The sequence below is a fragment of the Clupea harengus genome, chromosome 18 (assembly GCF_900700415.2).
Source record: "Clupea harengus chromosome 18, Ch_v2.0.2, whole genome shotgun sequence".
Classification (NCBI taxonomy): domain Eukaryota; kingdom Metazoa; phylum Chordata; class Actinopteri; order Clupeiformes; family Clupeidae; genus Clupea; species Clupea harengus.
Window position 1 is genome coordinate 23,814,430 of NC_045169.1, and position 10,476 is coordinate 23,824,905.

The 10,476-nt window shown below is 40.6% G+C and overlaps 1 protein-coding gene across 1 annotated transcript; it reads right to left on the reverse strand.

The window, feature by feature from the left end:
* Positions 1–839: 839 nt before the first annotated feature.
* LOC105892218 (basement membrane-specific heparan sulfate proteoglycan core protein-like) lies at positions 840–9,295 on the reverse strand. Its single transcript, XM_042710393.1, has 17 exons — positions 9,241–9,295; positions 8,869–9,135; positions 7,421–7,507; positions 6,861–7,133; positions 6,174–6,446; positions 5,548–5,814; positions 5,155–5,427; positions 4,633–4,893; positions 4,016–4,348; positions 3,635–3,913; positions 3,130–3,375; positions 2,905–3,045; positions 2,572–2,687; positions 2,291–2,344; positions 2,142–2,192; positions 1,552–1,634; positions 840–1,101 (listed from the first exon to the last, which is right to left on the reverse strand). The coding sequence occupies exons 1-13, from the start codon at positions 9,293–9,295 to the stop codon at positions 2,656–2,658; spliced, it is 2,787 nt and encodes a 928-aa protein (XP_042566327.1). The 3' UTR covers positions 840–1,101; positions 1,552–1,634; positions 2,142–2,192; positions 2,291–2,344; positions 2,572–2,655.
* Between the last annotated feature and the right edge of the window lie 1,181 nt (positions 9,296–10,476).

The window sequence follows — 10,476 nt, forward strand, 5'->3', positions numbered from 1 at the left end:
AAACTATCATCACTATATCACGCTCTGATGTTTGAGCCCCGTTTTGACAACTGACATCAACTTAATAATGTGGGCGGGTCTGAAATCTTTCAAAACAGGAGTAACCACATGTACAGGAAACAAATGTGGTACCTGCCACCCAGCCAACCATCCCCTTAGTGTCCTATTGAGTACAACACACAAATCTATAATTGATAAGTGTATCAAACAGAAATAAATAAATACATAAATAAATAAAGGGGGTGGGGGGGAGAGAGAGGAAAGGGGGGAGGGGGTATTTGTCAGTGTCGATTGAGGTTAGACAGTTAACGAGCAATAAGAAAGGGGTCCCAGGTTCTGTTCAATTTCTTCATGGATCCCCTGACTGTGTGTTTGATTTTTTTTCTAGATGCAGAAATGACATTAAATCATTACTGGTTTCAGGGTGAGTTCACACAAATAACATCCCGTCATCATCTTATGATTTTTTTTTTAGCTTCTCACGTGTGCCAAGGCAACATACATACATACATCAATACTGTAGCAAATGGTTTTAGCTGTGATGTGAGAGCTGACTGTTGCAGCCATCTCTAACCATGTTCCTCATCTATAATCAAGCACATTCTGTTCCATCTGAGCATCAACTGACCTGCAGATGTCTTTAGTCACAGTCCATATGATAAAACAACATTGTTTTCCACTAACGGGTACTATTATTCTTGCCTACCTCAGGTCAAAGAAACACAATAGAGTATTAATTCATTTAATTTTATTTCCAATATATAAAAAAATACATATATTATGAAAAGAGAGAATAAAATGTAAATATATCTGAATACATTACATACAAATGTATACAAAATCAGCAGGTGAGACAATCATGTAAAATAACAGTTTTGTGAAATGTATCAAGTTAAAAGAGTAATAAGCAATCAATAATGCCTAAAATACATCTATATATTTCTACAGAAGATAAAGTGAACTTTTAAAAATACATTAAAATAAAGAAGGTATTATGATGTTGAGCAGTATGTAAATAATTACAGTGACACAGAAGATAAATGGCTGCCACCTAGCGTATCTTATTGGAGTTGAACTCAGCCTTTCACAATCTGAAAACAACTACAATTAAGTATTGATTAGGCCATTGTCGTCATTCTGTCCTTTCCAAACATATTCATAGATGTATGTGGCTGTTTACATTTACAATTTACACATTTGAGGAAATGGCACTGCTTTAGAAAACACATTAAGGGCACAAATGATATATTTCAAATAGATGCTCAAAGGCATGAAACAAAAAAGTTGAACCGAAAAACAGCCATGATTCTCTTGGATGTTAGGGATATCGTAAACTTTGCTAACAGGTACATGGAGCTTTATGGATATTATAGCATCTAAAAGGGGAAAAATAGAGTTTTTATTCGCTCCAAAATAACTGATATAATATACATAATAAACACACTGCTTTTATATTTCCTCATTCACCAAACACGAATACTGATATGTTAATATGAGTTGCACAACTTTCAAATATGAATTTTGTTCAGGCCTACGGTGGCCTGCTCCTACCTCTCCCTTTCTTTTCCTCAGTTACACATGTTCCTCTGCTCTGGTGTCGGAGGGAACCACATCATCATATCCTTCCTCATCATCTAGAGAAGAGGACAGAAGTTAGGAGGATTGTCTTCATACACTCCAGATCAACTTTTAATTCAAAAGTTTTTTGTCAGATTTGTCAATGTCAGGTCCATTACATCACATTAACAATAATCACTTTTTTTTCTTCTTTCAAATTTATTTTTTGTCTTTTTTATGCCTTTATTTGGACAGGACAGTGAAGTGATGACAGGAAGCGGAGAAGAGGTGGGGAGAGGATTGGGAAGTGACATCAGGCCAGTGTCCTGTACACTGAACCTGTGTCCCCGAGGGGAATGAGGGACAAAACGGTTTGCGCCACCGTGCCCCCCCCACAATAATTACTTTTGAAATGACGTATGCATTTTCATTATCCAAACCTGTTATGAAAGAAATCTGTATAATAATTACATAACTATAGACAGCAGTAATAATGTATCAATACCAGTAGTGTGTCAGTGTAAATGCTTCTGCAGATGGTAGAAAAAATTGTATTTAGATTTTTAGCTGAACAATTGGTATACCTTCCTGAGAGTCTTTGGATGATTTAATTGTTTCATAGACATCTGTGGCGCCTGTCTCAGATACAAATGAGTTATACACATTAACCCATAATAGTAAACAAAGAGTTAAATTAATCTGTCCAGAAATGTCAAAATATGAACACACTGACCTCTCTGCAGTGGCATATATAGGGGTGTGATAGTATCATAGACATCTGTACTTCCTATGGGGAGAAACAGATTCAAATGATTACAATGAGAGAGATGAATTCCTATAACTAAGATGCTCTAGTAACCACACCTCACCTCACTATCCAATGACAGCTCTTCATCACATGCTTACAGTTTGCCATACTTGTTCTAACAAGGAAGTCTCTAATAAGTAAGAAATCCAATACATTATCATATATAACACATACACCATACACAGTACCAAAAGAGTCAATCTTACTCTTCTGCAGAGGCATATACTCTGACTCAGACCCCCCTCTTCCTGCAGACTGACTCTGGTCCTGGTCTGAACTCTGATTGGTGCTCATCTGCTGCTGCTGCTGCTGCTGCTGGTCTCTACAGGGACACACAGATCTGTCTGTCATGTCTGTCAAAGTGATGATGTGTGACTGATGAAGTCCATATAAAGATTTTAGGCAGATTGTTACTCACATTGCTGTAGTCGTCAAACAGAAACATGCAAACAACAAACAACAAATGTAACTGGAAAGGTGTCATCACCAGCAATCATGTTTTCTATTTACCTTTTTAAGACCATTTGTTATGTAATTACCTGTTGTTTTACCTGAGAGATATTTTGAATGATGCAGCCGGAAGACTGAAAAGGCTCCCACCAAGACCAAGGAGATTCCCATCACCGCTCTGACAGCTAACAGGATGAAGGAACCAGAATCCACATATGCAGAATTGGTCTCTATGGGAAGAGAGTGACAGATGTCTTAACAGTGACCCTCACTAGCAATAAGGTTTTGGTGAAAAATAATAGTTTAACATTTACCTTTAACTGTGATCCAGGTCTCTGGTGACTCTCCTTTCTCTGGGTTCCTGCACCTATAGACTCCTTCATGTGACTCTGAGACTGCAGGGATGGTCATCTCCCCTGTGGTAGAGGTCTGGAGGAGTGTCCCATCTTTATAGAAGTCAGCACTGATGTTTGATGGCTTATAGCGATATCTACAGCACAGGGTCAGAGGATCTCCCTCAGTCACAGGATGGGCAGGACTCTCCAGGATCACATCACCAGCTGTACACAGAGGCTCAGTCGGTTAATTTAGTGAGTAATTTAGTGAGCCTACCAACAGCAATCAAAGTTTCAAATTTTAGATGGTTCACAAGGGTCCTGACAAAGTATGACCAAACATTTTCTTCACCTCCTAACCACCACTTGGAAATATCAATCAGATAAATTAGCAATTAACAAATAACATAAACAATCAAGATACTAAAAAGAAACAATACTACAAATGTTCAGACATTATCAAATGATGCCTGATTGCACTCACTGTGCACTGTGATGTTGACAGGATTACTCTGCTCTCCAGACTCAGACTGACACCAGTAAACTCCACTGTCTGATGATGATGCTGATCTGATGGTGCAGGATGATCCTGTTTCTGATCTCCAGTCAGTGGGACACTTTGATTCCCCTCCTCTGCCTGTGAACCACCTCAGTCTCCATCCAGTAGAGTTACCCTGAACCCCACAGCTCAGTGAGAGAGACTCGTATGTAAAGATCTGGGTCCAGTTTGAGTGGATGATCACAGAAGATGGAGAAGACACACCTGAGACAGACAGTAAAACAGGTAGAAATAAAAGTCCCCAAGAGACACTCTGTGTCCTGAAACTGGATACCTGGTTCTACACATAGAGAGTGTTTATCTCACCTGTGACCCAGAGTGGCTGAGGTTGGCTGAACTCTGTGTGATAGGCTGGCTCTCCTCTCTCTGCTCTGCACACATAAACCCCTGTGTGTCTAAGAGCAGCTGGGCTGAGAGTGTAGGAGCCTCCAGCTCCACTGATGCTGTCTGAGACCAACTGTAGATAATATCCCCTGTTCTCATGTAACACATATACCAACTCAGGACTGTAGGGGGCAGTCTTGTACCAGTGTAATCTCCAGCCTGTAGTGGAGCCTCTAACCTCACAGCTCAGAGTCACTGAGTCTCCTTCAGTCAGCCACATCTGTGAAAGGGAACCCAGAACTGCCTGGGCTTTCTCTGTTAAGAAGAATAGAAAGTTGTAAAATGCACCACAACAGCTTCCACAGGTATAGCCCTCAGATATGATATAGCAAAAGATGATGCAGCAATCAGTGTAAAAATGTCTTTGTCACCTGACAATTTATATACCAAGACAAATACAGTTTGCAAACCTCAGCATTATTCTTTAAAATACTATTCTTCAGAACATATCCAGTGTACTGACACACTTTCAACATTTGTCAATTAAAGACACATGTAATGTGAACAGTAAATGAAAATTAAAATAATCACATACTGACCTGAATAAACTGTAATACCAACAGCAGCACTTTCTTCTGATTCTTTTTTATCACGTTTCCTTTGTCCTTTACAAGTATAGTTACCACTTTGGGATGGGTTGATTTCATGTTCCTTTTCAGGCTTATAGACTCCATTCCTAAACCAGCTGTACCCCCAGTCACTGCTCTCCCCACTCTTTATGTCACATCTGAGAGAGACCTTTTCTCCACTGAAGAACACTGTCCAGTTTGATTTAAGGGTAACAGCAGCTTTTGGTCTTTCTGTCAAAGAAGAATTCAAATTCTGAATTATTTTTTTCATGTGTTATTTTATTTATAAAATATGAACATATATTATATTTTATAGATAACCACTGGACCGTAAACATGAACAAAATCTATATTAATTTGGAAACATTCTGCACATTAAAAGTATGACTATCATAAAATACAGTGAATCATATACATTGTAAGACACTGATCTTGAAAATACAGTCAGGCATTTTTTTATCTCCATATATCCTTGTAATGAACCAAACTAACCTGTCCCCTTTATCTCAACTGCATCACTGTACTGTGTGTGATAGACTGGGTCTCCTCTTCCAGCTCTGCACCAGTACTGTCCTCCATCAGAGACTTTAACAGAGATGATGCTGTAGGAGTTTCCATCAGTCTGGTTCACAGGATCAGAGGTCTGTGTGTTTCTGTACCAGTAGAACACCAAACCAGAGGAAACACCCAACTCACATGTCAGAGTCACTGAGTCTCCTGTGAGCAGCTGGTGGCCTGTACTTGATGTGAGTTTGGGCTTTGATGCTGAAGAGAATGAAACAGAGTCATTGTCAAACACATCTAAACATAGTGAGACATATTGTATCACTCACACACACACAAATCATAGAATGATAATAATAATGAATCTAATTTCAAGTTTACCTTGAACTTTAACAGTTGTTTCACTAGTGATTTGAGATGATGTGGGTCTTTCTTTTCTCTCTCCCTTGCACCAGTACTTGCCGTTATGTGATTCAGTAACTTCTTTTACAGTAAATGTGTCTCCATCAAACACAACATTGTTAACCCTGTCTTTATACCACTTATACACCCAGCCACTGTGAGACTCTATCACACACTTCAGAGTGACTGTCTCTCCAGTGAACACAGGACTATGTGGCTCCACAGTCAGTGTAGCCAAAGGCAGGGCTGCAGAGGAACACATGGAGAGAAGAAGGAGCAAAGGACAATGAGTGTGTGAACTGTTCCATGTCTGTCTGGATACAGGCATTGGGCCCAACCTTGGTCACTAGGCATCATAGTATTAAACATGTCCTTGTACTATTTCACAGCTGTGAGGCATGTTATGATGACTGATGTTCAGTTGAAAGCTTTGAAAAAAAAACTATTGTAATATAATAGTTACTTTTGACACTTCACATTTTCTATCATTCATCTTGGTATGTATCTGTATAAGGATTAAGATGTTTATAAGCTTCAGTTCTATGAGCTCTTAAGTTAATATATATAATTGTCATATCAAATATCATCATTGTAGCTGTATTCACCTCTGACAGTGATGGAGACAGGGGTACTGCGCTGGGAAGTCTCTGGTCTAGATTCTCTATGTCCTTCACATGTGTACTGGTACTGGCCAACATGGTTAGGGAGGTCGCTGGTGATGGTTTGACTTTGGCCATTGATAATGTAGTTACTATTTCTGAACCAGGAATACTGATTCCAGTCTGTGTCCCCTGCTATGTCACACCTCAGAGTGACTCTATCTCCAGGGTAGTATGGACCATGAGGAGACACTACAGACAGTGTAGCTGTGGGCTTATCTGTGGAGGAAAACATCATTAACAGACAGATTAATTTACTGACTGACTCCTACTGTGTGAGTCAATAAATGGGCTCTGGTGTCACAGACCACCTAGAACATATTAACATGAATTAGTTATATACATTAATTAACATCAAATATATATAAAGAACCATATCACAGAAAGATTGTCATAAACTATACATCTACCAACACTACCATCACCCTGAATGAATCGACGTTTCTCTACTACTTTACAGAGTAACAAACACACGTGTGCACACGCACACACACACAAGCATACACATTCTGCACATTAAAAGTATGAATACCATAAAAGACAGTAGATCAGATAAATTATACTACACTGAGTTTAAGAATACAGTCAGGCAGTTTATAATCTCCATATATCCTTGTAATGAACCAAACTAACCTGTCCCCTTTATCTCAACTGCATCACTGTACTGTGTGTGATAGACTGGGTCTCCTCTCCCAGCTCTGCACCAGTACTGTCCTCCATCAGAGACTTTAACAGAGATGATGCTATAGGAGTTTACATCAGTCTGGTTCACAGGATCAGAGGTCTGTGTGTCTCTGTACCAGTAGAACACCAAACCAGAGGAAACACCCAACTCACATGTCAGAGTCACTGAGTCTCCTGTGAGCAGCTGGTGGCCTGTACTTGATGTGAGATTGGGCTTTGATGCTGAAGAGAATGAAACAGAGTCATTGTCAAACACATCTAAACATAGTGGACATGGTGTATGACTCCCACTCCCACACTGTGCCGGTCGTAGTGCGACCGCACAGGATCCGCACACTCCTGACCCATTTTTGCAACCACTAGCGCACCCAAACAGACATGGTTCGCACACACACGCACACACAAACAAACATATTACTGATTACACTAACTTCAACAAAAGTTCAACCATTTGGACACGGTTGGTGCACCAATTGTGGGTCACTAAAAAAGATACTTGGATTACCAACTTGTTGAATTTGTGCCACCTGCTAGATGGTCGGTCCGCCAGAAAGAAGCGCAGCTGGAAAACCCAGAACATTTATTTTGGTTCCTAGCTCATTGATCTGCTAATTGCCTAGACTGGCAGAGGGGACCCTAAAACATTTTTGGGCCAGACCACGTGGATAAGGTGGTTGTTTCACAAACCTGTGAAACATTATAAGGTATGACAGTTATGTCTTTGTAAGGATACGGAAGAAATCCTATGTTTGTCTCAGGGTCTGTCTTGTCATTGTTTATTGTTTGGTATTTTTGTCTACACTTTGTTTTAGAAATGGTGCTGGCCACCTCCTATGGTCATTGTTCTGTCTAGGGGGAGTCTCTTGTCTTGTTGTCAGGTATGTGCATTTATGTCGACCCCTTTTATTAACTGCTGATTGTTGTCCTCTACTACATTTAGAGGCTAAGCAGGTATTTTTAATCAGAGATTTGTACTGCTGATTGTTGTCCTCTACCGAATTTAGAGGCGTAGCAGGTTACATTCCCGGACACTGCTGATTTGTGTCTCTACTGAGTTAGAGGCTTAGCAGGTCTCCGGGATATTTGAAGAATTAATAAAACTTATATTTTTTAACCCTCACTCTGCCTGAGCTTTTTGGGCCAAACCCGCATTCTTGACGGCATTCGGTCCATCACGCACACGCACACGCACACGCACACGCACACCCACACCCACACCCACACCCACACCCACACCCACACGCACACGCACACGCACACACACACACACACACACAGCAAGGTTACCTGTTATGTCAAGAGTTATTCCACTACTTGGTTGTGATGCTGTGGGTCTGTCTCTCCTCTCCCCCTGACACCAGTACTGGCCCTTATGAGAGTCCGTAGCTCCTCTGATGGTGAAGGTGTTTCCCTCAGACACTGGGGCACTGCTTGGCCACTTATACATCCTGTATGTCCAGCCACTGAGAGACTCTATCACACAGTTCAGAGTGACTCTCTCTCCAGTGAACACAGGACTATGTGGCTCCACAGTCAGTGTAGCCAAAGGCAGGAATGCAGAGGAACACATGGAGAGAAAGAAGGAGCAAAGGACAATGAGTGTGTGAACTGTTCCATGTCTATCTGGATACAGGCATTGGGCCCAACCTTGGTAACTAGGCATCATAGTATTAAACATGTCCTTGTACTATTTCACAGCTCTGAGGCATGTTATGATGACTGATGTTGAGGTGAAACCTTTGAAATAAAACTGCATTGTAATATAACAATTACTTTTGACACTTCACATTTTCTATCAATAATCTTGCCAGCTATCTGTATAAGGACTTGACATATGTATACGCTTCAGTTCTACTTTTTCTTTACCGCAGAGACAATATGCATAGTCCTGTTAAAATATGTAAGTAAATATATTTAGATTTATCATTTTAAATATCATCATTGTAGCTATATTCACCTGTGATACTGATAGAGACGGGGGCACTGCGCGGGGGACTCCTTGGTCTAGATTCTCTATGTCCTGCACATGTGTACTGGTACTGGCCAGCTTGATCAGGGAGGTTGATGGTGGTGGTTTTACTGTCCTGAGTGTGAATGTAGTCATTATCTCGATACCAGTTATACCAGTCTGTGTACTCTGCAATGTCACACCTCAGAGTGACTTCATCTCCAGTGTAGTAAGGACCCTGAGGAGACACTACAGTCACCATAGCTTCAGGCAGAGCTGTGGAGGCAAATTACATGAAACACATCAGGACACAGATTTAAAATGTCAGATGAGTTAGAAGCAAAATAATACACCCTCATCAACACTGCCACCACTGAGTACTTCCTGCTATGGAAGTGTAACGGTGCGGCTGCCAGTTACCGCGGCGGTTATACATTCCGGGGCTCAGATAAACACAGAAGACAGCGCCGGGTACCTGCGCAGGATTTATTTTAACACAAACAACAAACCATCATAGTTAACCACGATCAGGACAGCAATTGGGACATACAACCACCAAAACATACCAGGACCTTTGAACTTTGGGCACGGAGCGTCAGACGTGAGCAGGCCAAGTGGCAGTGATGAGAGGGGTGGTTGTAGAGGGTGTGATTATTTACAGTGCCTTGTAGTAATAATAATAATAATGTTGTGGGTAAACCCGGCTGTATGAATATAGGGAAATGTATGTTTTGATAATTAGTCCGAATATGGATGTTTATTAATTGATTGACGATGTGTCAGAAGGGAACAACTTCCCACCCCTTTGTGACGAAGAAGGTGAAGTGTTTAGATTGGAGAGCGACAACGTGCAAAGTTTACTCACGGTTTTGAAGAGTTTCTTGTGCAGTTGGAGCTGAATTGTTTAGGGACATTTATTTGTTGAGAATTATTGTTTGGAGTTTTTGTTTCGTTTTCTTTTTCTCCATGCTGGGGTGTTTGCCTGCTGCAACGGGACATTAAACCTTTGCCATTTGCCAAAAAAACGTCTCAGACACTGCCTCCATTTCTTTTTACCTCGCCGCGAGGCCGGCCATCCTACAGGAAGCCTAAATGTCTGTCATAGCCACACGTTTCAAAAATATAGGTTCCAAAAGACTAAATGAAGACTATAATCACACAGTGAGGAAAATGTTAAGTCATTTTTAAGTAAAAAAAAAACAGGCAGGTGTAGTCACCGCTATGGGACACAACCAGAGACTGTATTGTTTATTCATTATTGGCATTCCAGCCCTGTGGTGGGTGAACCACATAACCATCTCTAGGCCAGCTGTACCACCATTTTTAGGTCTTCTGTCCCTCTATGCTGCATCTGAGATTGACAGTCTCTCCACTGTAGAACTGTGTTTGGCAATCCAGAGAATGAGCAAGAATTTAGTGAAATAAGAAGATATTTTCCGTTTCAAGAAAAGTGTGTTATCTTGAATTATAGTGTTTCTGACAAAAATAGACTAAACATTTTTGTATGTCTAATTGAAAAAAAATGTGATATAGTTAGCGGATACGGCGGCTATACTCTGATAGGGTGTGAAGCAGTACCAGTGAGTTCTGTTCTATTGAATATGATTGTTAGTTTAT